General features: G+C 43.2%; 1 protein-coding gene across 2 annotated transcripts in view; it reads right to left on the reverse strand.

Annotated features, from left to right (window-relative positions):
• The window catches only part of ZZEF1 (zinc finger ZZ-type and EF-hand domain containing 1), a 227694-nt gene that overhangs the window by 166634 nt on the left and 33845 nt on the right, over positions 1–27215 (reverse strand). For both annotated transcript variants that reach the window (XM_033921488.1, XM_033921487.1), the window contains exons 8-14: positions 26857–27035; positions 25560–25658; positions 17760–17851; positions 14647–14795; positions 12285–12396; positions 11145–11360; positions 6959–7059 (exon numbers count right to left, since the gene is read on the reverse strand). In XM_033921488.1, coding sequence (XP_033777379.1) covers positions 6959–7059; positions 11145–11360; positions 12285–12396; positions 14647–14795; positions 17760–17851; positions 25560–25658; positions 26857–27035 — 948 coding nt within the window. The remainder of the gene's footprint in view (positions 1–6958; positions 7060–11144; positions 11361–12284; positions 12397–14646; positions 14796–17759; positions 17852–25559; positions 25659–26856; positions 27036–27215) is intronic.

Raw genomic sequence — 27215 nt, forward strand, 5'->3', positions numbered from 1 at the left:
CCTTGTATTTACAGGGTATAAAGTCCCAATTCCTGATGACTATTATCCAATGACACTCATCCACGCAGGCACTAATGATATTACCAGGTACCCCTGCAAATGTATCAAAAGTGACTTTGTGGCTCTGGGAGAGGTGAAGCAGTCAGGTGCACAGGTGGCATTCTCATCCATCCTCCCTATCAAGGGTAAAAAGGCCAGGGCAGAGAAGCTCGCATCCTGGAGATGAATGCATGACTATGTGGATGGTATCATTGAGAGCGTTTTAGCTTCATGAACCATGGCATGATTTTCCAAGGGCTGCTGAGCAGGGATGGTAGGCATCTATCAAAGAAGGAAAGAAGTCTTCAGCAGCAGGCTGGCTAATCTAGTGAAGAGGGCTTTAAACTAGAAGTGTGGGGCAGGGTGATCAAAGCCCCCCAGGTAAGTAAATCACTGAACACCTCTATGCGGATGGGAAAAGGGGGCAATGTCTGGAAAGCAGTATATACTAATGCTCAAAGTATGGGAAACAATATTCTGGATCTAGAAGCTGTGATGGAAGAAACTGAGTTGGATATAGTGGTGATCACAGAGAACCATGACTGGGATGTAGTTATACTGGACTATAATCTGTTCAGGAAAGACAGGGTAGGAAGCAAAGGAGGGGTGTCTCGTTATATGTTAAAAATCATATTAAAGCCACATAATTGCAGGGCATGGAAGAGGCACTATGGATTAATTTGGAAAGAGGGCATGGTAAATATATTTACATTCACAGACGTAAGATGTGGACAGAGATTTAATAGTAGACATTCAGAATATATCTAAAAAGGGGGAAGTTTTACCAATAGGTGATTTTAACACATGCCAGATGTTGATTGAGGTATCCCTATGCGGGGTCTTCTAGAAGTAGGGAGATCCTAGATTCTCTACAAGGAGAACTGTTCCAACAGTTGGTAATGGAACCCATGCAGGATGGGGTCATACTGGACTTAGTGCTTACAAACAGTGCTTCTGATATTACAGTGAGTGATCATCTGCCATCCAGTGACCATTGCATGGTACGGTTTAATATTATGACGGGTAGAGAGAGGGCTCATTCAAAAGTAAAGGTCCTAGACTTAAAAAAAAAATAACTAACTTTGTTTGGATGGGGGATTACATCAAGGAATTCTTGTCTGGATGGGAAAGTCTGGAAGGAGTAGACATGCAGTGGGCAAAACTGAAAGGAGTTATTGTAAGGGCGGCAAAGTTTTTTGTGAGGCAAATAAGTAAAAGTAAGAGGAAAAGAAGGCTGCTTTGGTTCTCAAAAGTAATAGCCAAGAAGGAATAAGAGGTTAGCTTTCATAAACTACAAAATATCGCAGAAAGAGGAAGACAGGCAAAAATATCTGGAAAAGTTAAGAGAGGCTGATCGTGTAGTTAGGAAAGCAAAGATGTAAATGGAAGAAAAAATAGCTGGTGATAAAACGGGGAGACAAGACATTTTTTAGATATATCAGCGATGGGAAGAAGTGCAAAATTGAAATTGTCAGACTCAAGGGTGAAGGGGAGACGTATGTAGAAGCTGATAATGAAAAGGCTGAATTGTTTAACAAATATTTCTGTTCACGGCTATAGTGACGGGAGTAGGACCACAGAACAGAAATGCAAATAGGGATGGAGGAGTGGTAGACCCTGATCAATTTTCAGAGGGTCATGTTCGTGAGGAGCTAGCTAAATTAAAGGTAGACAAAGCAATGGGGCCAGATGGTGTAAATATGAGGGTGCTGAAGGAACTTACGGAAGTTCTGGTGGCTCCACTGACTGACTTTTCAATGCTTCTTTAGAGTCAGGAGTGGTACTGGAGGACTGGAGAAGGGCAGAAGTGGTCCCTCTACACAAAAGTGGAAATAAGGAAGAAGTAGGGAATTACAGGCTGGTAAGTCTGACTTCTGTGGTAAGCAATTAATGGAAATTCCTTTATAACACAGAATAGTGAAGTTTCTGGAATCCGGTGGATTACAGGACCGGAGGCAACATGGTTTCACTAGAGCAATGTCTTTCAAACTTTTTTTTAACTCTGGCACACTAAACGGAGCAAATGTTTTTCACGGCAAAACCAACAAAAAATTAAATTTGAGAGTTATTTATTTAAAGTTTTTTAAGCTATGCATAGGTAATTGTAACAATGATGAAACTAAAGTAGATAGAATAGAACTGCTAATCAATGCAATGGATGTGCTTGTTTTTGAGTGCAAATTAACTCAAAATGTGGCTCAATAGTCGACGATCTGTTCTGGACCAAATTCCTCAACCTCCTCCCCTCCATTCCCAAGCTTGCAGACTCTGAAAACAATTGGCACAACTGGATCGCCCTTTCCAAGTCCACCTACCACTCCCTCGCCCCCCAAACCACTAAATCCATCACCTATCCCCATAAAGCCCCTTGGTACCTTCCACTCCATAGAGACCTGAAACAAAAATGTCGAGCCTTAGAGCGAAAATTGAAAAAAATCCAAATCCTCATCTGACAGACAGGCCTGGAGAATCAATATCAAACTCTACAACTCAATATTAAAAAAAGCAAGGAAGAACTTCTATGGAGACAAGATCTCCAAATCCAAAAACCAGAATGGCACATTGTTCAACATTTGGCGCTCCCTAACCACTAAAAATGACCTGAGGAACAGTACAATTTAGGAGGTGAAGAACTAATGTGCACGACAGAAGAGTGGGACTTGGGTGTGATTGTATATGATGATCTTAAGATGACCAAATATGTTGAAAAGGTGGCTGCAAAAGTTAGAAGGATGCTAGGGTGCATAGTAAGAGGTACGACCAGTAGGAAAAAGGAGGTATGCCACTGTATGAGACTCTGGTGAGACCTCATTTAGAATATTGTGTACAATTCTGGAGACCACACCTTGAAAAAGATATAAAAAGGATGGAGTCGGTCTAGAGGAAGGCTACTAAAACGGTATGTGGTCTTTGTCATAAGGCGTATGGGGACAGACTTAAAGATCTCAATATGTATACTTTGGAGGAAAGGTAGGAGAGGGGAGATATGATAGACATTTAAATACCTACATGGCGTAAATGCAAATGAGTTGAGTCCCTTTCATTTGAAAGGAAGCTCTAGAATGAGAGGGCATAGGATGAAGTTAAGAAGTGATAGGCTCAGGAGTAATCTAAAGATATACTTTTTTACAGAAAGGGTGGTAGATGCTTGAACAATCTCCCGGAAGAGGTGGTGGAGACAGAGACGGTGTCTGAATTCAAGAAAGCCTGGGATAGGCACGTGGGATCCCTTAGAGCAGGGATGTCAAATTCCCTCCTCGAGGGCCGCAATCCAGTCAGGTTTTCAGGATTTCCTTAATGAATATGCATGAGATCTATTTGCATGAACTGCTTTCATGGTATGCTAATAGATCTCATGCATATTAATTGGGGAAATCCTGAAAATCCGACTGGATTGCGGCCCTCGAGGAGGGACTTTGACACCCTGCCTTAGTTATTGCGGATGGGCAGACTGGATTGGCCATTTGGCCTTTTCTGACATCATGTTTCTACATTTAATATCTTCCAGATTTATCTCATTTAGGGAAATTTCTCCACATTGGCTCTGATGGATGAGGTCATCCATCTGTGATAACTTGCTATTTCTCTTGTCCTCAGAAAAATAGTAAATAAGACTAAGGCGGGGAGAAAGCGGTTAGCAAAGAAGTAAATGGGGATCCATGTTAGGCAACCCAAAATGTATGTTTGCCTAGGCCTAAATATAATGTTAACTTAGCCCTGCCAGTGAGACAGTGGTGCACTGTGGTTAAACTTTAAAATCCATACTTTAAAGTCTGTTGTCAATGATATCTAATGGTTTGATAAATTATCAAACTTGGTTTAATTTTATTATTTCCAAGCCACCAGAATGTTTGAGTACTGGACTATTCAAGCTTTCCCCCTTCCCTTTCTACTCCAAGTCAAAATATGTACAGACAACACAGCTACACACAAAAAAGAAGAACTTGGAAAGAATTCCATGAGTCATGCTCAACATGCTTTCCCCACTTGCTCTAGTAAACCAACACCTAAACTAAACTAAACTAAACTAAACTAAGCCTTAAGTTTATATACCGCATCATCTCCACGCAAGCGGAGCTCGACACGGTTTACAAAGCTTAAAATACAAGAAGAGGGGAGAGAGAGTTTACAAGGGCATATGAAAAGAGGGAAGTAGGAAGGAGATGTTATATATTAGAGAAAAGCCAGGTTTTCAGTTGTTTCCGGAACAGCTGGAGGGAGCCCAGGTTTCGCAGCGGGATAGTGAGATCGTTCCAAAGGCCCGTGATTTTGGAGAGGAGGGATCTTCCCAGTTTGCCTGCGTGGGGGATGCCACGTAGAGAGGGGAAGGATAATTTATGTCTGTGGGCGGATCTGGTGGTAGCAGGCGTTTGGGCGAGGAAGGATAGAGGGATTAGTGGCGGAAGGATGCCATGAATTATCTTGAAAGCTAGATAGGAGCATTTGAAGTGAATTCTGGAAAGTACAGGGAGCCAGTGAAGCTTGGTAAGTAAGGGGGAGACATGATCAAATTTGCGTTTAGCAAAAATCAATTTGGCCGCAGTATTCTGGATGAGCTGGAGTCTGTGAAGACTTTTTTTTGTTAGGCACAGGTAAATGGCATTACAGTAATCGAGTTTGGATAAGATGATGGATTGTACCAGGACGGTAAAGTGTTTTTGGTGGAAATAGGATCTAACTTTCCTAAGCATGTGGAGGCTGAAAAAACATGATTTTGCCAAGGAGTTCAGGTGATCGTTTAGGGAGAGGGAGGAATCGATAATGATGCCGAGGACCTTGCTTGAGAATTCAAGGCGAAGAGCGGGACCTGTGGGTAGAGTGAAGAGGGTGGGCAGGTGTGCTAACTTTGGGCCGAGCCAGAGTAGTTTTGTCTTTGATTCATTTAATTTCATCTGAACAGAGAGGGACCAGGCATGAAGTCTCATTATGCATGAGGTGATGTTCTCTTGGAGGTTTGTAAGGTTCTGGTCTGTTTCGAGGAGGATAAGGATATCATCTGCATATGTGTAAATTGTTTCAAGGGGGGATAGTTTGAGAAGCTTCAGGGAGGTCATATACATGTTGAAGAGGATAGGGGATAGGGGAGAGCCCTGTGGGACCCCGCAGGATGGTGTCCACGAGGTGGATTTGGAGCCGTTTGCGTTGACAGTGTAGGAGCGTGCGCGAAGGAAGTTTGAGAACCACTTTAGGACAAAGGAGTCTATTCCTATCTCGGAAAGTTGGTAGATTAGTATGTCGTGGTGCACGACGTCGAAAGCTGCGGAGAGATCGAACTGTAGGAGAACAGCAAATTTGTTTCGGGCGTGTAGTTGTTGCACCTTTGAGATTAGGGAAACTAGGAGGGACTCGGTGCTGAAGTTGGGCCTAAATCCGAATTGGTAGTGTTGGAGGATGGAGAATCTCTCTAGGTAAGAGGAGAACTGGGTAGCGACTATGGTCTCCAGAAGTTTTGTTAAAAGAGGGATGTTGGCTATGGGGCGGTAGTTCGATGGTAAGGAAGGGTCAAGATCGGCTTTTTTCAGAAGAGGGGACAAGGCAATGTGGCCCATTTCTGAGGAGAACAGGCCCGATAGTAAAGCTTTGTTTATAAGGTTTGTAAGGGAAGAGATGGCCTGCGCTGGGATGTTTTCGTAGAGGTAGGATGGGAAAGGATCTAGGATGCACTTGCAGGATTTAAGTTTCAGGCAGAGTTTAGAGATCTGGGGCTCGGATACAGGTTCGAAAGTAGTCCATGATCTGTCAGCAGGGATAGGGTCGGAGTCTTTCAGAGGAAGAGAGTTGTAAGAGATAGCTGGGGGGAACGAACTCTTTATGGTAGAGATCTTCTCGTTGAAAAAATTGGCTAAGTCATTTGGAGATGGGAGGGTGGGGGAGGGGGAGGAGTCGTTTTTAGAAGTTAGGTTTCGCCAGATGTGGAAGAGTGTACTGTTTTGGTTTTTTGATCTGGAGATTTTATCTCCATAGAAGATCTTCCTAGCTTTTTTTAGTATGGAGTTGTAGGATTTGATGTTTTCTCTCCAGGATTGCCTATCTGAAGGGGATTTCGATTTTTTCCATCTTCGCTCGAGGGCTCGGCATTTCTGTTTTAGTTCCCTATGGTATGGGAGATACCAGGGGGCCTTGTGAGAGTAGGAGATGGATTTAGTGGCTAGAGGGGCAAGAGCACGGTACGTGGTTTCCGAAAGAGTCACCCAGTTGTGCCAGAATGCGTCTGGGTCCATGAGAGTGGGAAGAGGAGGGAATTTGTTGAGGAACTGGGACCAGAATAGTTCACTAGTGATTTTTTTGCGGTAGGTGATGGAGTTTGAGGCTCGGGTAGGGGTACCAAGGACTGACATGAAGACAGGGAGGCAAAAATGGCCTAGGAGGTGATCAGACCAGGGAACAGATTCCCAACGGGTCTCAACAGTGGAGGTTTTGTGCTCAGTCAGGTCAAGAAAGCTGATGATGTCGATGGAGTGCCCCTTTTCGTGGGTAGGGGTGGGTGGTGGGGCGGTGAAGCCTAAAGAAATGAGGAAGTCTTTGAAATCAGTTGTGTCCTTGTTGGTGTTGTCCTCTAGGTGAAGGTTTATGTCGCCAATGATCAGTAGTCTTTGGAATTTTAGATAGGCCCTTGTTATGGTCTCAAGAACAATTTCGGAGGATTTGTTCCAGGGGGAAGGAGGGCGGTAAAGTAACAGGATGCCTAATGGGTGGGGATGAAGTTCGTCATTTATTGAAGCTAACATGAATTCTAAGGAGGGATGGCTGCCCTTTTCAAGAAGTTCAACATTAAAGAATGATTTGTAGAGAAGGGCAAGACCTCCTCCTAAACAAATAGCAGTACACCTAAACAAATAGCAGTACAGATTTAAATAAAAGGCAGAATCAAATGATGTTTTCTCACAACTATGTTTTAATTACAATGCATTTAGCTTACTTGTGCTGTAATTTACTGTAAAAGTTCCAGAAGAGATGCAGATCCAAGCCACTGAGGTCTAAGAAGATTTTGTTTCTTAATTTGCCTTGTTTCTGCTGCTCCTAAGGGGAAAAAAGGAAGACATGGGAGCCAAGAAAACAGATACACACCTACCACAATCTAATTATGAAATGAATTTTTAACTTCTTCTATCACCTCCTATTACTAACAATAGTACTTACTAATTCGTCTGCAAGGCTGGTTCAAACCATAGTAAAGCAATGAGAGAAAACAGCTCCAGATGGTGCTCTGATCAGCCAATCAGCCAAGTATGGAAGAACCGAGATCCCTGCCTTGCATGGTGTGCTCCAGCAACTACCATCATCTTTGTGAAGGTTTAAGAACTGGAAATGCCTCTCCAGAACATGAAATCTGAGAAATTTTGTATTCCGGGAAAATGGGAATATGTAAGTATACCTATGTCAAATCCAGTGAGGCTAGGAATTCCCCCGGGGCCTAAGCAGCCATGACCGAATGCAGTTTCCTTTTGGAATCTGGCCTTCAGCGCCATATTGACAGACTTCAAATCCAGGAAGGGTCTCCAAATGTCCTTCTTAGACACGATAAAGTATATCGAGTATCTACCTGAGCCTGATTCTGCATCCGACACCAGTTCCATGGCTTGTATCTCCAGAAGCCAGTTTACCATGGCTCTGACTGGCAGCTTTCTCCGGGTTTCCTGTTGGGGAGTCTACAAAGACTTCCTTTCTCTGAACAGCTGCTCGCCCAAACATCCATGTAGTTCAAGCGCCTTCCTCCTATTTGTTGAAGCTCGTACTGTGACTTTGAGCTCATTGGAACTACTTTGTGCTGATGAGCTGGAAGCTGATGCCTGTGGACATCTGGAGCCCTGAATCTCTGTCTAGACAAGCGCTGAGACAAGCAGCCCACCATTGCATGATGAGGATGTCTGTAGCAACGAAAGGAACCATGCCTCAACCCTCCTGTGGAATGCGGTCTACTGTTTGGCAATGATTCTGGACGATGATTCATCTCGATGGCCAAGAGACTGTCCACCCATCACCAAACAGCATTTGTCCTTTAAAAGGGATCCTGCTCAGAGTATCGTTTGAAGCGGAATCTCCAGTTCATTGTCTGATCCAGAGCATTCCTCGGGCAGAGATAGAATAAGCAGACATTTTGCTCATTACCTTAAATGTGTCATATTGATGATCTAATACATAATCCACCCCTAACAGCAACACCTGAGGGTATGCACTCTCCTCTGTAGACAGAGCCCTGCGCAGCATCTTATGGCAGGTGCGTACTACAAAAGAAGCCACAGTCACTGATATTAGTCCCAGAGCTAAACTTAAAACTGTCTTTTGAAGACCAAGTTCACCCTATGTCCGTGAGAATCTCTCTCACTAAGTGGCGCAGTCACTAAGGAATGAAATCCGCTTAGTGACTGCGCCACTAGTGAATCCACCCTAGGCAGAGAAAAAAGCTGCTGAAATTCAGAAGCCAATGAGTTCAATTTTGTCACAGCCTTGGTAACCATTCAGAGGGCCCTCTGGCACTTCCCAGTGCTCCATCAGCATCATAATTATCTCAGGGTGTAAGGTGAAAAACATGGAACACTACTTAGAGCTGCTCATAAGAGAAATGTGGGCATTGCAAGACTGCAGGAGATCCAAATTTAACTCCCACAAAGATACTGAAATGACTTGCCGTTGGCTTGAAAAGCCTGCACACCGTCAAATCCTCTCCCTGATCCAAGGCTGCCACAGACTCTTGGCTATTATAGCCACCTGAGACCCAGAATCCTCTAACTTTGATGGAGTAGAGACATGGACCCTGACTCCCAGTCTTCCCAGACCTTTTAAGACTGGACCTCTGGTTCCTGTAGTAAAGCTTTCCACTGAGGAACTGTGCTTTGCAAAATTATCACCCTCTGCGCAACCACCTGCGAAGCTGCGAAGATGGTGCGAAGGACCCTGTCTATTTCAATCAACTCAAGAAACCAGAGTCAAAACATTGCATTCAATCTCCCGAGCACCTCTGCAGGCGACCTTCTCATCTCCCATGGGCTCAGAGGCATCTGCACTATTGAATTTTGTTGACAATGCTGAGTCACAATTCAAGGGCTCCAGAAGGTATTTTTGACCCAATCAACATGCATCCTGAAACCTTCAAGACCAAGGTGGGACTAGAGGGGGCTAAGCCCAGCACTCCCACCTCTCCCTACATGCTCCACGGCATGTGGCATATGGACATTCCTCAGCTGACCATTCAGCACAAATCTGGCCTGATACAGGGGTAGATAGGCTTGAGGCATCCATAAAACTCGATTACTGGCAAAATAGAGGTGTTTTGAGGCAGAGAGAGGGTTTCAAATTAAAAATGGGAAATCCAAGATGGCCACTGCAACAGTGTTTTGGCACTAGAAAACAGCAAAAGGCAAAGTCAAAAAATTAAGAAAATAAGATTTTAGAGGTGGTTGACCTTATAAGGAGCCTCAGTACATTTAAAAGTGCACTTTGAAACCCCGCCCCCCAAATGTCTCCCATAAACAGTAATGCAGCTGAAACATGGAGACGATTTCTGCCTCACATAAACTTGAAATTCTTCTGGGGGCTTGTCTCTTTGGCCTGCCTTTTATACAAACCTCACGGGTCTGGAACCCTCAACCCCACTAGCTCCCTATATGTCTTCGGCGGGTGGAAACGCAGCCGGCACCCGTTACAGTCCTCTGAACCAACGCAAGGTCACCCAACTTTTGCTCAAGCATCTGAAAAAAATTCAGGGCGAACTGCATTTCCAGGGGAACCCTCCCTGAGTTGTCCCAAAGTCAGTGCAGGCTAGCCAGGCAGATACCCTAAAGGGTTGACCCCCAGCTAGGGTTCCACCCATCCCATCCCTCCCCAGCTTCACCCCTAGCCCCGCCCCCTCATCTCAGTCAAGAGGACATCTGCACATGAGCGGATGCAACGCACACACACGTGCTTGTGCTGTCACATTGCATCCGCATGCACGGATGCCCCTCCTGATGCGATTTGCTTTTCAAAACCCGGACAAAGTGCTAGGTTTTGAAAAGACGTCCGGATGCCCAGACATGCCCTCTAAACAGAGGATATGTCTGGGTAAATCCAGATGTTTGGTAACCCTACCCCCAGCTACAGTTCTCTGAACCAGAGACTATTAACTTCTCCCAGGCAGATGCAGAGCAGAGAAAGAGACACGTTCTCAAATCACTTGCACAAGGAAAAACTAAGGAGAGGTGGCACTACTCGGTGATACAAGGAGGCAAAGTTGAAAAATGTAGATGACTCCTTCTGCAATCTTCACAAGTAAATGGAAAGAACCCATTTCTCATACTGTGGTCAGGATTCCTGTCCCTCCTCAAATGGAAGTTCGATTATAGTATTTGATATGGTATCTAGTTCATTTAAAATTGGCCTAGATCAATGATTCTTAAGTCAGTCAGCTTGAAAGGTCACTTGGACACACAAAGTCAGAGGCGTGAAGAAAGTACAAGAGATTTATTACGGTATACCGGACTCTAGTGCAGTTAATAGCCTGCCTACTAGAGTATTAGAAACAGGAAATACACGGACTTTTATGCCCTTTTTGCAAACTAATATATGCAAAAACTACAATTTTCATTTGTTACTTCTATAACTTTTCTACAATTATTATTGGTCCTAAGCTCACACTAGCAGGTCACTTATCTAACTCTTACAGTTCTAAATGTTAAATGTACAGAAGGGCAGGGTACATCATGGCTCAAACTCTTATCTATTTAGCTTACAATGTGGTAAGGCAAGGGACATACATTTTAGGCAGATGAAATCAATAGAGTGTAAACTTTCTTCAGCTATATAGGCCAGAGCAATATTTTAAACAACAATTAACCATTTCATGACCCTACAAGCTGAACTTTCAAAATATCTACAATGAATATATATGAGACAAATTTGTTTACAAAGACATTAATGAATGCAACTCTTTCTCATGCATATTCATTGTGGTTATCCAAAATAATCAGATGCACTATTATGTCTGAAGGACTAAGATGAGAACCACTTACATAGACTGTCATGGCTGCAAGTTACTCCAACTAATGGCTATTGAACTACTTCATTAGCTACTGAATATATTCCTTTTAGTTACATAAAATAGTTGATGATGCTTGGCTCGAACATACCAGATCCAAAGTAAGCTGCTGGATGAACTGCAGGGTTTTCAGTAGAAGTGTCATGCCACAAACTCTATCACCAACTGTTTCCTTACACTGCAGACAGTTTGCAATGGTGCTCGTCTCTTTGACTATAGGACGAAGGTAACCAAAGGTACTCAAACCTTGAACTCCAAGACGCTCAGCTGTATCTTGACGTGTGCACAGAAACTTCACTATCAAATACTAGAAAAATAAAATAGTAATAGCAAAGCATTCTTCAGGTCTCCTCAATAAATTAAAATGTTTTTTTGAATACTAAGAAAAGAGCTTCGTAACCAACATTTCTTAACAGTAACTTGTTTACGAGAGAACTGAAATGGATTCTATTTAAGAATTAAGTAGGCTTTTTATTTAAAATTTTTATATGCCACAAAATTCTAAGAAACTTACATTTATAAATATAACAAAACAATTATAAGATAAGTATAAAATCAAACCTGAAGTTAAGAATAATCAAAACCAAGTGGTAAGCAAGTGAACTATTAGTATCTACCTAAAAATTTACCCCCTCTTTTACTAACGCATAGCGTGGGTTTTAGTGACGGCAATGGTGGTAACTGCTCCGACATTCATAGGAATTCTAAAACCTGTGCTACGAGTTAGTAAAAGAGGGGGTTAGTGCTCCTTTTACTAAACGGCGCTAGAATTTACGCAGGCCGGCAAGGTAAATGCTCCGATGCTCTTAGAATTACCTCACTGTCCCGCACTAAAAACCTCTAGCGCTGTTTAGTAAAACCCAACACTAATGAGGTGAAGTAAATAAAATTATGAAAGATAGGATTTTATAAAACTAGATGTACAGTGTTTGTTGAAATGTGGGCAAAGTCTCTTTAAAATAATTAACTATGAAAATAAAACAAAACATAGAAAAGAAAAGACAAAAAAAGATAAGCTAGTCCAATAGAAAAGGTAACATTTTTTTTTATAAGTTTTTGAAGGCAACACTGTCTTCTTCAGATCAGAAAATCATATGTTTAAACTGTTTTAGTGTCCAATTAATCAGGTAAAGCATTGACTAATTGGATAGCAAACAGTTAAGAAAACAATGGCCATCTGGAAGGGGGGAAGACAAAATTAATTGCCATATTTCCATCAATGATTTCTGACCTTGGCTGTTCGGCACTGTTTCATTCTGACATCTACTTCATCCCACTCATCTTCCAACTCAAACCAGCCAACGGGATCATCTTCCCCTAGTTCAGCATCTTGTGAGTTGCTCCTATAGATAAAAGGTAGGTTATTGGTCAAGCTTTTTACACAAACCATTCCCACCAACATTTATTTGTTTTTGAAACAATTCTTCAATTGAATAACTACAGTAATAGAACACCAGCGTCTCACAAATACATAAAAGAAAACTTCATCCATTGTGTCTTATGTAATATTTTAGACACACAGAGGACAATATTCACAAGATATTCACCCTATCAATTAAAAACAGTACTGATGGCTCCATGTATGCATTGTAGATTTGTTTCATTGGCCCAGGCTCTAGTCGCCTGAGCCAATCAGACTTTAGGGTTAGTGGGATGGGCGGACCCGCTATGCCTAAGGCCTGATTGGTCCAGGCTTCTAGAGCCTGAGCTAATCAGGCCTTAGACTTAGCGGGGATGGGCCGGGACGAGGCGGGCCTGCCGGCTGGATGGCAGCAAGACCCGCCCGGCTGGTCAACAATTTAGAGGTTAGTTGGGGGAGGTTAGGGGGGGTCGTTAGCTGGGGGGGTCCGGAGAGGGTCCGGCTTTCCGGCAGGATGGGTTGGGCACCCTCCTGCCGGCGATCGAACTAGCGGCCGCTATACTTATCCCTTGCCGCGTTAAGTGTAGCGGTTGCGTCTACTCTAACCCGATTCTCTAACTGGCGTCTGTAACATGGACGCCGGTTACAGAATCGGGGTTAGTGTAGGCCCGATTCTGTATAGGACACCTCTCCCGGGTGTCCAATACAGAATCAGGGCCATAGAGGCTTAATAAACTAAAAAATACATGAAGGACTGACTGTACATCATTATCAAAAATTCAGTTTAATGTTTAGATCTTTAAGTATACTCTTAGCAGGGAACAACAGCACACACCACAAATGACACACACTAACAAAATAAGATGAAATATAAGGAAACATAAAATATCAGCATAAAATATCCTAGTAACAATTCAGTTAATAGTATTTACAAAATTTCTAAATACAACATCAGCACTAAATATTCTTTATCTTTATTGGAATTTTCTATACCGCTACTGACGACTGTGGGGTCAAATTCAATGCAGTTTTCACAGGCATGTGGAATGGATGTTAAATACAGATTCAGATGGATTCCGCTGTGATTGTTGTCGGCCTCCCAGTTGCTTGGCTGGGATGCCATGTGTGCACATGCATTATTACACTATTATTACACTTTTATAGATGTACTAGTCTTTAAGCCCGTTACATTAACGGGTGCTAGAGTAGATGTCTGTATGTATGGTGTGGTGTTGTTTTTTTTTATTTGTCTCTCCCTGGACGCTGTCATTCTTTGTGTCTGTGTCTGTCCCAGGTCCCCTGTCTGTGCGTCTTTCTTTCTGTCTGTCTCCCTGGCCCTCCCTGCTTGCCAAAGCAGCCCCCTTTCACCTCTCCCCCTGTTGTGCAATGCCTGCCTGCTTCGTGGCCCCCCTTCTGTTCCTCCCTTACCCCGATTGCTGTCTGCCCCCAGCACAACTCTCCCCCCAAAGCAGCCCCCTTTCCCCCTTTTGTGCAATGCCTGCCTGCTTCATGGCCCCCCATCTGTTCCTCCCCCCGATTGCTGTCTGGCCTCAGCACACCCCTCCCCCCAAAGCAGCCCTCTTTCCTGCCTGCTCCATAGCCCTTATTTTTCGCTTCCCTTCCCGTTCTTCCCCTCCTTCCATCCACCCGTGTTTGCTTCCGCCGCTGCCGCTCCTTTTCAAAGCGGCCTGCTTAGGTTCACGAACGGCTGTAGTGAACCTCGCAGGCCGCTCTCCATATGGTAGCATGTTCCCTCTGACGCAATCGCGTCAGAGGGAACGTGCTCCATGTGGAGAGTGGCCTGCGAGGTTCGCTACAGCCGGCCGCAAACCTCAGCAGGCCGCTTTGAACAGGAGCGGCAGCGGCGGAAGCAAACATGGGTGGATGGAGCAGCGGCTTGAAAAAAAGGAGACTGAGGGTCAACAGGGGGTCCAACTCCGGCGCGTCGCTAGCAGTGGCTTGAAAAAAAGGAAACTGTGACGTTAAGCATGCATGCACACTCGTGCCGTTGCGACAGAACAGGGAACACGACTTTCGAGTGCGCATGTGCGCTTAACATTTTATTATTATTGATGCATTTCCTTTTCTTACCAGTTATTACCAAAGCAACAGGCCATAATATGAAGAAAACTTAAATATTTTGCAACAAATTTATTCTGTATAAAGTGGGAAAAAAATCTTTAATGAATCAAGGTCAAATCCTTTGCATATTCTATAGTCAAGTTTAACATACCTGTTTTTTAAAAACTGCCTCAATTCTTTCAACTTCCACCTGTCATATTTTTCAAATCTTTTAAAATGCTCCTCTGCATGAAATTTTTGTGAGGAAGAATTATACGCAAATACCAAGCCACACTGAGCACCAATAGCTCCTTTCCTCACCTAGAAAGGAAAAAAGGATAAGCCAAAAAAAAAAGAAACATAATAGAATGATATATTTCCACTTCTCTTGATTCATTGCTTAAAAAAAGATAAGAAAATTTTGGGGGAAAAAATTCTAGAACTTTTATAGATGGAAACATAGGGAGAAAGGTTGTTTTGAGGAGGGGAGCTTATGATGTGGAGACAGAGACTGTGTCTGTTTTTTAAAAAGCCTGGGATATGCAGGAAGAGATAATGGTTACTGCGGCTGGGCAGACTGGATGGGCCATTTGGCCTTTATCTGCCATCATGTTTCTATGTAGACAGTTGTTTGATATTTGGTCACCACCTTTGGATGATTTAGATGGCAGTACTATGGATAAGGCAATGAAGATATGGTCTACATCATTACATGTCATGCACGTTGGAGTCCAAATCATCTTCAAACCAGACAGCTGGCTTACAAATGCAAGTTACTAAAATAGCATGCTTGCCATTCTATTCCACTGAATTGCACAGAAACAAAAAGGTAACAAAATTAAAAATGCAAAATACCAAAGGTGAAACCACTTACTTATTGTACTAATGTATCACCTTGTAATTTTTTAAAATTTATCTTTGTTTTTATTGATTATATTTCTCTGACTTGCACAGGAGTAAAGGCCATCAGGGATGTACAGTCATACTCTGGCATTCTTTCAAAGAAAATTTATCTGATTTTATTTAGACAGAAATCTACCACTCTGACAAGCTCAAATGCTAATTAATCTTGCACTCTCATTCTTGGTAGATTTTTAAACAAAGATGAATCCAGTAGCTGGGAACTAAGGCCAGCATCAGTCTTTTACAAATAGCAAAAGACTGATGAAGATGAAATCTGTGTATTGTATATCACATTAATATCATGTTCTACGGCAGAGGGTGCCGTGTGTCTCATGCAGGAGGGGAAGACATCTTGATATTGATATTATCATTTTAAAATACGGTTAGCAATACTTTTGGTTTAGACAGATTCAGTAAATGGCACCGGAATTTGGGTGCTGTAAAAAAAAATCCATGCCAAGCACGATTGCTGCACCAAACTCGTCTAAATTTTTATGTTCTGGTATTTCCTTCTCGTTTTTTTACAGGTAAAGGGTCATGAATTTGATATACCACCTTTCTGTGGGTAAAATCAAAGCTATTTACATATATTAGATGCAGGTTTTGAATAGGCTAGTATCTGTGAACATAAGAACAAAGGAAGCGCCAATAATTTGGGTACATTAGATAGAATAGAATTAATGTATGATGCCTTTTTCAAAGCCATCAAGAAGGGGATAAGAGACCCCCGAGGGGACCCTCCAACCATTATTATTAATTAAGGAACTATAGGTAGAGTAGTAGTTGATGAGCAGAAGTATCAGGGGGTCACAGGGAAAAGGCAAAGTCCATAATCCATTGACCCAGTGCAGCAACCCAGGGAGAAGCTGGTCATCCCAACCCTATCGTTAAATGTCCCAGTCTGGTAATGACCTCACATTACAAACATAAAATCATTTAGATCAAAATTATATCAATTTCACATTAATGTCATAACTATGCATTTTGTTCCTCAATTTTGGTGCTGTTCATTTCTCAACTTGTTAGTGGCACACCACTGGCCCTTCTTTGATCTTTGCCTTATTGTGAAAAGAAGAAATTGAAGTTGTGATGCATTTGACATCCAAAGAAAAGCCACATTATTTCAAACTTGCTTTATCCTAGAGATAGACTGGTTTATAATTACTCACAATCCAGTGTGTACTGGCACACTAAGCCTTTCTCTGCAGGGGGGTATCTATCAATTGTCTTCTTGCTTTCATATGTCCCTTCTTATTTGTAAATTTTGGCTACATTATTGTACTTATCTCCTGTACCTATCATACCGTAAAGTATGCTGTTGTTGCTCAGCATTGGCATTTTCAAATCGTCCTTCTCCAGTGGAGTTTCATGGTACTCATTCTAGCTTTATGTATTTGTTCACATTTGACTCAGATGGTTGTTTTCAGTCATGGACCCCTGATGAAGGCAAATATATATGCCGAAACACAGGGTCCTTCGTTCCAGTTCATCTACTGAAGTCCATCACACTATTACACCGTTTATCAATGGATTTGCTGCATTTGAAGTTATATTTAACCATCACCAGTTACACTGGCACCAATTTGGGATTAGCTATTGACTACATCGGCACAACATTTGGAACTCTATGCTTGACTTCTTAGAGCCTGTGCCATTCATTATTGTGAACAACTGGCTGCTTTTATTGAACTAGTTATATTCATAACTGTGTGTAATGATTTTAATTTTTATCTGTATGCAAATAAACCTGGGACTTGCTGGTTCAGCTACTCCACTTTTCCAGTTTTTTTTTTTATGCCCAGATTTTTTTTTTCTTAAATGATTGTAAACCACTTAGATATATTTATTGATATGCAGTACAACAAACTAAACATGAAACTACCTTCCAGGTTCGAGCTGCTTAATTTTGTACAAGAAATTACCTTTAAACATCCTCAGTCACTGCTTACTCAAACATTATCAGCCTATGACTTGACAACTCAGGTTTCTGGTGTACCAGCTCACAACCTGGGCAATCCAATGGTATTTGCCGTAACAAAGAATTTAAAAAAAGGCAACATTTTGAATCATAGAAATTCAACTGCGGAGTCCAAAGATACATGAAACATAAATCTGCAATCTGTACATCTAGCAAAAAAAAAAATATCATAAAAGGAGAAAACGTACAGAGGATCAGGTCATGGCATAGTTCAACGGGACAGAGGGGACTATTTGGGACATACCAGCAGGATGTCCAAAAACTCGTAAGAAAAAGGGGTTTATTTCTGTTTGATAAATGGGCCTCATTGTTACATATGCAAGCAGCAGTCACATTGGGATCCATAGCTTTCATCTCCTCCCCCCCGAATACCCACTGCCAATTAGAATGTAAAAACCTTTCACCTTAATTCTCATTTGTGTTAACTGGAATGTGGACTCGGTGCCTGCAGAAAGAATAACACTTGCTCTGGTTTTTCCAGTTTCAGAAAGAAAACCTAAAATTTGAGCGAGAAAAAATAAAAAAGGGAGGGAGAGGGAACAAAATAAAACACATTAGGATCACCACCTCAAATCCATCACTAAAAGGACTTTATTTCTAACAACATGATAACCAAGTACTAAGAGATAAAAGACCAGTTGGAAGGTACTATAGTAGTTCCATGATTTTACAAACACAACACAAGGCAATAACTCTGGAGAATATGCCACTATATATAAAAATACAAACACCGATTCCTGTCATCCATTTTTCATGACCTGCAAAAGAAACCATATAATGAAAGAAAGGAATGTTAAACCAGTGGGCTAGGGGGGGTTGGGTTTGGGGGTTGAAATTGAAAATTGTTTGAGCTTGCTATTTACTATTTTTGCTATTCTGTTTGGAACTGCTGGTTTTTGTGTTGGCAGTGCTTGTTTCCTGTTGCTCAATAAATATGACTTAAACATTTAATATTATGAGGGGTATACAGAGGGTGGTTCTATATAGAGGTGGTTCTATATATTGTATTTTGGGTATAGAGAGGGCTCATTCAAAAGTAAAGGTTCTAGACTTTGTTTGGATGGGGGATTACATCAAGGAATTGTCTGGATGGTAAAGTCTGTAAAGAGTGGACATGCAGTGGGCAAAACTGAAAGGAGTTATTGTAAGGGTGACAAACCTTTTTGTGAGGCAAGTTGGTTCTCAAAAGCAGTAACTGAGAAGGTAAGGAATAAGAGGTTAGCTTTCATAAACTAAAAAATATCGCAGAAAGAGAAAGACAGGCAAAAATATCTGGAAAAGTTAATAGAGGTTTGTCCAGTAGTCAGGAAAGCAAAGATGCAAATGGAAGAAAAATATAGCTGACACAAGACGTTTTGACAGTTTTCTACACAGACATCTAATAAATAAACCGAGTGCCTTCAGGATGGGCTCCAAAGTGACGGGCTGTGTCAGGAACTGGTTGAGTAGAAGTCGACAGAGAGTAGTGGTCAATGGAGATCACTCTGAGGAAAGGGATGTTACCAGTGGGGTGCCTCAAGATTCTGTTCTTGGGCCTGTTCTTTTTAACATTTTTTATAAACAATATTGCTGAAGGGCTGTCAGGTAAGATTTGCTTCTTTGCTTGTGGATGATACCAAAATCTGCAATAGAGTAGACAACCCGGATGGTGTGAATAACATGAAGACAGATCTAGCGAAGCTTGAAGAATGGTCTGAAATTTGGCAGCTAAAATTTAATGCTAAAAAATGTAAGATCATTCATTTGGGCTGCAAAAATCTGAGGGAAAGATACAGTTTAAGGGGTGAAGAACTTATGTGCATGACAGAAGAGTGGGACTTGGGCGTGACTGCACGTGATGATCTTAAGGTAGCCAAACAGGTTGAAAACATGATGGTGAAAGCTAGAAGGATGCTAGAGTGCATAGGAAGAGGTATGGCCAGTAGGAAAAAGGAGGATATTGATGCCCCTGTATAAGACTGGTGAGACTTCATTTAGATATTGTGTACAATTCTAGAGGCAACACCTTCAAAAAGATATAAAAAGGATGGAGTCAGTCCAGAAAAAGACTACTAAAATGATGCGTGGTCTTCGTCATAGGTTGTATGGGGACAAACAAAAAGATCACTACCATACGACCAAGATGGCCAGTGGGGAAATCAGAACCTCTCTTAACAGCAACCAAATCTCACCAATCATCTTGCACTAAGTGATCCATAGCACAGTGCCATTTTTTGAAGATTGCAGCCTGAGGTAAAGCAACGCCGGATGGCACAGAAAGAGTATTGCAGAAGTCTAACAGAACCTTTGAAGAAGCCAGTCGAGGATGTTGAAACGGGTCCCATCGGTCTAGGGCTGTCTACAGTATTTTAAGATAAGTGTGGGCTGACAATTTGAATATGGCTTACTAATATGCAGTGCATTCAATCATGTCTGACTAGCATGTAGTATGAGTTTACACGTTGCATGAAAATGATTAATACAAAAATTAAAAAACAATTAAAAAAATTGTTGCACAGTAGAGAGGGGTTTTTTTTAGGATCAATGATATAAACGTGGAACCTTGAAAAACTTGATTAAGGTTTATCCTGATTATCAAGCAAGTTTCTGAGATCTTTTTCCTCTCTATGGATCATTTAGTGTATTATAATTGGTGGCATTTGGTTGGTGTTGACAGACTTAAAGATAAGTGTAAAGTGATGCATGTCGGTAACAAAAATCTCATGCACGAATACAGGATGTCTGGGGCGGTACTTGGAGAGACCTCCCAGGAAAGGGACTTGAGAGTTCTGATCGACAAGTCAATGAAGCCATCCACACAATGTGCGGCGGCAGCAAAAAGGGCAAACAGAATGCTAGGAATGATAAAGAAGGGGATCATGAACAGATCAGAGAAGATTATTATGCCGCTGTACCGGGCCATAGTACGCCCTCACCTGGAGTACTGCATCCAGCACTGGTCGCCGTACCTGAAGAAGGACACGGTACTACTCGAAAGGGTCCAGAGAAGAGCGACTAAGATGGTTAAGGGGCTGGAGGAGCTGCCGTACAGCGAAAGATTAGAGAAACTGGGCCTCTTCTCTCTCGAACAGAGGAGATTGAGAGGGGACATGATCGAAACATTCAAGGTACTGAAGGGGATAGACTTAGTAGATAAGGACAGGTTGTTCACCCTCTCCAAGGTAGGGAGAACAAGAGGGCACTCTCTAAAGTTGAAAGGGGATAGATTCCGTACAAACGTAAGGAAGTTCTTCTTCACCCAGAGAGTGGTAGAAAGCTGGAATGCCTTTCCAGAGGCTGTTATAGGGGAAAACACCCTCCAAGGATTCAAGACAAAGTTAGACAAGTTTCTGTTGAACAAGAACGTGCGCTGGTAGGGCTAGTCTAAGTTAGGGTGCTGGCTTAGACCAGAGGGCCGCCGCGTGAGCGGACTGCTGGGCATGATGGACCACTGGTTTGACTCAGTAGTGGCAATTTTTATTTTCTTATGTTTTTAATATGAATACTTTGGAGGAAAGGCAGGAGAGAGGAGATATGAAGATATGATAAGAGTCGTTTAAATACCTACATGTCGTAAATGCACATGAGGTGGCGTGGAAGCAACAGGCCTTTTACCAGACCCTTCAAAGATTGTTGGATCTCCAAGCAGTGGTTCTAGTTCCCCCTCAGGAGTGGGGCACAGGTTGGTACTCGATTTACTTTGTGGTGGCAAAGAAGGGACTTTTCGGCCCATCCTAGATTTGAAAGGGGGTCAACAGGGCTTTCCAAGTGCCAACCTTCCGCATAGAGACTCTGCAGTCTGTGATTCTGGCAGTTCAGCCTGGGGAATTTCTGACCTCTCTCGATCTGACAGAGGCCTATTTGCACATTCCTATTTGGGCCTCCCATCATCGCTTCCTGCGCTTTGCGATCTTGGGGCAACACTATCAGTTCTGTGCGCTTCCCTTTGGTCTAGCCGCGGCTCCGCGGACATTCACCAAGGTGATGGTGGTCGTTGCTCGGCGCTGCAAAAATAGGGCATTCTGGTCCAACCCTATCTGGATGGCTGATTGATTCAAGCAAAGTCGTTCCAGGAGAGCACCCGGGTCATGGCTCGGGTGGTGGAATTTCTGCAGTCGCTGGGATGGGTCATCAATCTTTCCAAGAGCCAGTTGTCTCCATCTCACCGCCTGGAGTATCTAGGAGTTCTGTTCGACATCTCCTTGGGAAAGGTTTTCCTCCCAGCAGCCCGGGTAAGCAAATTGCAATCTCAAATTCACCTGCTTATGGTATCCCGGTGTCCTCGGGCGCAGGATTTCCTTCAAGTCTTGGGGTCAATGGCAGCTTCCCTTGATGTGGTGAGGTGGGCTCGTGCAAACATGCGTCCTCTTCAGTATGCTCTTCTTCAGAGGTGGTTGCCTCAAAAGCACAGTCTGGATCATCCTGTCTCTCTTCAGAACTTGGCTCATTGCAGTCTTTGTTGGTGGGTCCAAACTTCCCATCTTGTGCAAGGGGCGAGTCTGGACCAGCCACAGTGGATGGTGCTGTTCATGGATGCCAGTCTCCTCGGATGGGGAGCTCAGTGTCTAGGTCACTCAGCTCAGGGCACCTGGTCTACGGAGGAGGTTTCCTGGTCGATCAATGTCTTAGAGACCACAGCCTTTCGTCTAGCGATGTTAGCCTTCCAGTCCTTTCTGATGGGCAAGTCAGCCAGAGTTCTTTCGGACAATGCCACAGCAGTGGCCTATTTCGATCATCAGGGGGCACCTAGAGCACTTTGGTGGCGCAGGAGGCAGCTCTGCTCATGCTCTGGGCAGAGTCTCATCTTCAGTACATCTCGACCTCCCACATAGCAGACGTAGAGAATGTTCAGGCGGACTTTCTGAGTCATCATGCCCTGGATCCTGGAGAGTGGTGTCTAAGTCCTGCAGCTTTTCAGCTAATAGTTCAGTCTTGGGGTCAACTCCTCATGGACCTGATGGCCACAAGTGTCAACGCCAAAACACCCTGCTTCTTCAGTCGTCACCACGACAGTCAAACAGAGGGGCTGGATGCTCTGGTTCAACCATGGCCATCGGAGGGTCTATTGTATGTTTTCCCTCTGTGGCCATGAGTGAGCAGAGTTCTCCGCATAGTTCGACATCCGGGCCTTGTGGTTCTGGTATCTCCAGATTGGCCCAGGCAACTGTGGTACGTGGACCTGGTGAGGCATCTGGTGACGGATCCCCTTTCTCTGTTTCTCTCATCCGACCTTTTGACTCAGGATCCAATTCCAATGTTCGATCTGGGTCCCTTCTGTCTTACGGCTCAGCTCTTGAAAAGGAACGCCTAGGTAAGACGGGGTATTCAGATAAAGTGATCTCAACCCTCTTGGGGTCCTGGAGACTTTCTATTTCTCGGGCTTATGTCAGGGTTTGGCGTATATTTGAGGAGTGGTGTGCTGCATGTGGAGTGGTCTCTTTTCATGCTTCCCTGCCTACCATCTTAGAGTTCTTGCAGGATGCCTAGACAGGGAACTGGCTTGGTCTTCTCTCCAGGTTCAGCTCGCGGCCTTGTCAGCCTTTCATGGATTGTTGAAAGGGCAGCGTTTGACTGCCATTCCTGATGTGATTCACTTCTTGTGGCAGGCCAAATTGCTCAAGCCTCCCGTGCAACCCTCTGTTCCATCTTGTGACCTGAATCTTGTTCTGTCAGTTCTGGTGCGTCCACCTTTTGAATCTTTGGGTGACTATTCTGAAGGACCTTACTCTTAAGGTGGTCTTCTTGGTGGCAATTACCTCTTTGCTAGATGTGTTTCTGAGCTGCAGGCTTTCTCTTGTAGGGTCCCTTCCTGAAATTTTCTAGGGAGTAGGTTGTCTTGCGGCCTGTTCCTTCCTTTCTGCCTAAGGTAGTTTCTCTTTTTCATGTAAATCAGGTAGTGGTCCTCCCGTTTTAGGTAGTCAGGAGGGATCTTCTGAGCAGAGACAGTTGCGCAAGTTGGATGTCAGTCATTTCCTTCGCTCTTATGTGCAGAAGACAAAGGAGATCAGGAAATCCAATCATCTTTTTATCCTTCTAGCGGGTCCTCGTAAGGGGGTTGACGCTTTCAAAGCTACTATTACATAATGGATCAAGGAGACTATTGCTTCCGCTTACCTTTTTCAGAAAAAGCATGTTCCAGCATTTCTCAAGGCTCATTCCACTCGGGGTCAAGCAGCTTCTTGGGCTGAGTCTTCTCTAGTGCCTCCAATGGATATTTGCAAGTCTGTAGTTTGGTATTACCTGCTAATTTTCTTTCAGTTAGCCTGTAGATCGGTATAGCTCCCCCACCCTTTCTGTCTTTGTGCGGTGATTGCGGGTTTTGCTTGCATGCAGATTTTGATTTTTCTTCAGGTTCTAGTATTTTCTAGGGCTAGGGAGATTTAAGAACAGCGGCTATGGCTCAACTGGCTTAACTGGTGAGTTGTGGGGACATTTTATATGCCAGGTTTTTAATTCTATACATGCTCCAACAGTTATTTACAAGTGTTTGTTGTCTTTACACTCCTGTTAGGAGAATGTTTTACTGTTCTCAGTTGTAGTCTTTCCTAGGTTCTGCTTGGCTATTCGGCAGACTGGATTGGTAGAGGGGAGTCTATCCTAATATACAACTTTTGGTCTCCGTCTCCACCTGCTGGTCGCAGTTAGGTGTAAACCCATTTGTAAGAACTATACCGGTCTAAAGGCTAACAGAAAAATTAGCAGGTAAGAAGCTAATTTCTCTTTTTCATGCATATGACATGCAGAAAAGTGTTACAGGTTTCCCTCCATATTCACAGTTTTGGGATTTGTGAATTCGGTTATTCGCAAGTCTCCCAACAAGTAGCCTCTCTCCCGCCTCCACAGCTTACCTAAGTTGAAGCCCTGGTGATGTAGCAGTGAAGTGGGGTAGAAGCTTTCTTCCTACATTCCTGCCCTGTGCAGATCTACTATCAAAAATGGATGCTGCAAGTTCACATGTCAGACTTGCAAAACTGCTACAGGAATTTGCAGCAGCTATTTTTGATAGAGGATCTGAACAGGGCAGGAATGTAGGAAGATCATTCCTACCCTGCTTCATCGTTAGACCACCAGGGCTTTAAAGGTAAGCTGTGGAGGAGTCCGGGAAGCAGGTGAATTTCATATGGTCTGCCAGAAGTATTTAATGAGTGTGTGGCCATTTTTGATGCCTCTTATTCATTGATTTGTGGAACCTGAAGTTTCAGTATTTTTACTATTGTCCTGACAAAATAGGTGCTTTCTGACATTTTAAATAGGCACTCTGTCATGAAAATACCCTCATGAAGGCAATTATCAGGATGAATAGCTTTTCAAATTAGGCTATTTAAAAACTATCCACACTCTTCTTTTAGTTTTTGTGGTCATTCATATGACTGTAGAAGTTCTTTGCTTCCTCCAGAAGCTTCCACCTTAGGTAACCACTTAGTTCGCCTAATGATTAAACTGTCTTTGATCATGATTACTGCAAGCATCTTTCCCCTGTTCCAAGAGAGGTAAAAAGAAAATAAAGAATTGAAAACTATGAATGACCACAAAAACTAAAAGAAGAGGGTTCATAGACAACGGCGCGAAAGACAAAGGCGCGCCCGGACAATTGAGCGCAGCGCGGAGGCGCGCGCCGCTCTAAATTACTGTTTTTAGGGCTCCAATGGGGGGGGGCGTGGGGGGGAACCCCCCCACCTTACTTAATAGACATCACGCCGGCGTTATGGGGGGTTTTGGGGGTTGTAACCCTCCACATTTTACTGTAAACTTAACTTTTTCCCTAAAAACAGGGAAAAAGTGAAGTTTTCAGTAAAATGTGGGGGGTTACAACCCCCCAAACCCCCCACAACGCGGCGCGATGTCTATTAAGTAAAGTAGGGGGGTTCCCGTCGGAGCCCTAAAAACAGTAATTTAGAGCGGTGCGCGCCTCTGCACTGCGCTCAATTGTCTGGGTGCGCCTTTATCCCGGCGCGCTTTTGACCTGACACCAAACAAACAGCTAGTGTGACCTCTAGTGGCCAGTAGAAATATTCAGGCTGCTGAATATCTCCAGTCAGTAGCTTTTCACTAATCTCCACTTTCCAGATATTTTGTTTCAGCAGCAATCCCAGCTTTGCTCCACCCACTCAAGGGGCAGGGGACTGCGTTAGGAATGGAACCCAAGTATTTTATCAGCAGCAATGATAACTAACAGACTACTGGGTTGCTCTCTTCTTCCTTTCAAGAGACAAAAGTTTACATACCATCTCCTGCCCACGGTACTACAAGCAAGTTTTCAGGCCCCGACTTGTCATCTTTTCCTTTTACATCACAAGCTTGCAGAGTAAAGTGCAGTGGCTTTCCTGAAAATATAATTAATATATCTGGTCAGATTCCCAAAGCTATGCTTATTGTTAAAAACAACTTACAAGCTCCGTTTTCTGGAAATGTATTACAATATACCGTAAAAGTATCTAAACATTGTATAATTTGTAGCCCTGTGTTAAAGTAAAGCTTGGTTTTCAAAAGCTATCTTGTTCAAGAAGTAAACAGCTGAAATTAAATCAGGTACTTTAAAAATAGGCTAAGATCTTTACAAAAAGAAAAAGGATGTAGAAGCTTTGGCACAGGAAATGCATAGTCTACCAGCTATTAATAAAATATAACATCTACAATTGTATGCAATCTTTCAGTTTGATTTCATTTAACTTCAGAATGAGCACTTTAAATCCACTCATGTTTTGCAAGACCGCCAGCAGGCATGCTGAATGCTCTACACCAGTGTTTTTCAACCTTTTTACACCTATGGACCGGCAGAAATAAAATAATTATTCTGTGGACCGGCATCTGTCCGTGGACCTGCGGTTGAAGAACACTGGGCTAACTCATGGGCCAGACCCCGCCCATCTCTACCCAATCTCCACCCCAGACCCCGCCCCCATAATAGTACCTTGCACATCCCGTGCCTCATCTGGAAGCCTTCCCTCTGACGTTGCAACGTCAGAGAGAAGGTTTCCGGTTCAGGCACAGGATGCCCATAGGAGCCACTGCCCGTGGCTTTGTGCATGAATCAGTTCGGAAGAGGGAGCTGGCTCGAAGATAACGTTGCATTGATCGCACCGTGGACCGGCGGTTGAAGAACACTGTTTTGGGCCTGATGCACATGCTGGTCCTGTGGACCGGCAGGAAATTTCTGTGGACCGGCACTGGTCCATGGACCGGTGGTTGAAGAACACTGCTCTACACTGCTCTGATTCTCACAGAGTTCCTATGAGCGTCGGAACAGCACAGAGCATTCAGCGCACTGGCTTGCGTGGTTTTGTAAAAAGGGGGAGGGGGGGATTTATTAGCCATGAATTATAAAGTTTTGCAGCTAGGTGTACAACTTAAAAAAAAAAAACACTGGAAGGCTATCAACTACTTATATATTGCTCTACTGTTTTCACACATTCACAAAACTGCACACATTAATTTCAGCTGCTCCTAACTATGGCATTTTAGTTTAGCTCTTTCATGCATACAGTACATGAAATAGTATCCATCTGAAACTAGAATATTTACCATATTTATACAACAAACTTTGTCTAACTGTTGCCATGGAAGAGATGAGTGACGATGCCTTATACTGTGTATCCAGCTGATCAACGATAGTGCAAAGCGACGAGATCACTTTAGCAACACTGCCCCTGGCCAGCGCAAAACTCAGTAAAGTAAGGTCAACTTCTGGGGAGGCACAACAGCTAAAGAGAAAAAAACAACAACAATGCACAGCAGGTGAATAAAAGTCCTAGAGAGGGATATTATCCTGGAAGGAGCATGGTGACAATGAAAGACACGGTTACAAAGTTGAGAGCTGGTCCAAAATACATTTCAATAATTCCTAGCAAATTCCAGCAGGTCTTTTATAACACAAATTCAGA

Source organism: Geotrypetes seraphini, chromosome 15 (assembly GCF_902459505.1).
Source record: "Geotrypetes seraphini chromosome 15, aGeoSer1.1, whole genome shotgun sequence".
NCBI classification, from domain to species: Eukaryota; Metazoa; Chordata; class Amphibia; order Gymnophiona; family Dermophiidae; genus Geotrypetes; species Geotrypetes seraphini.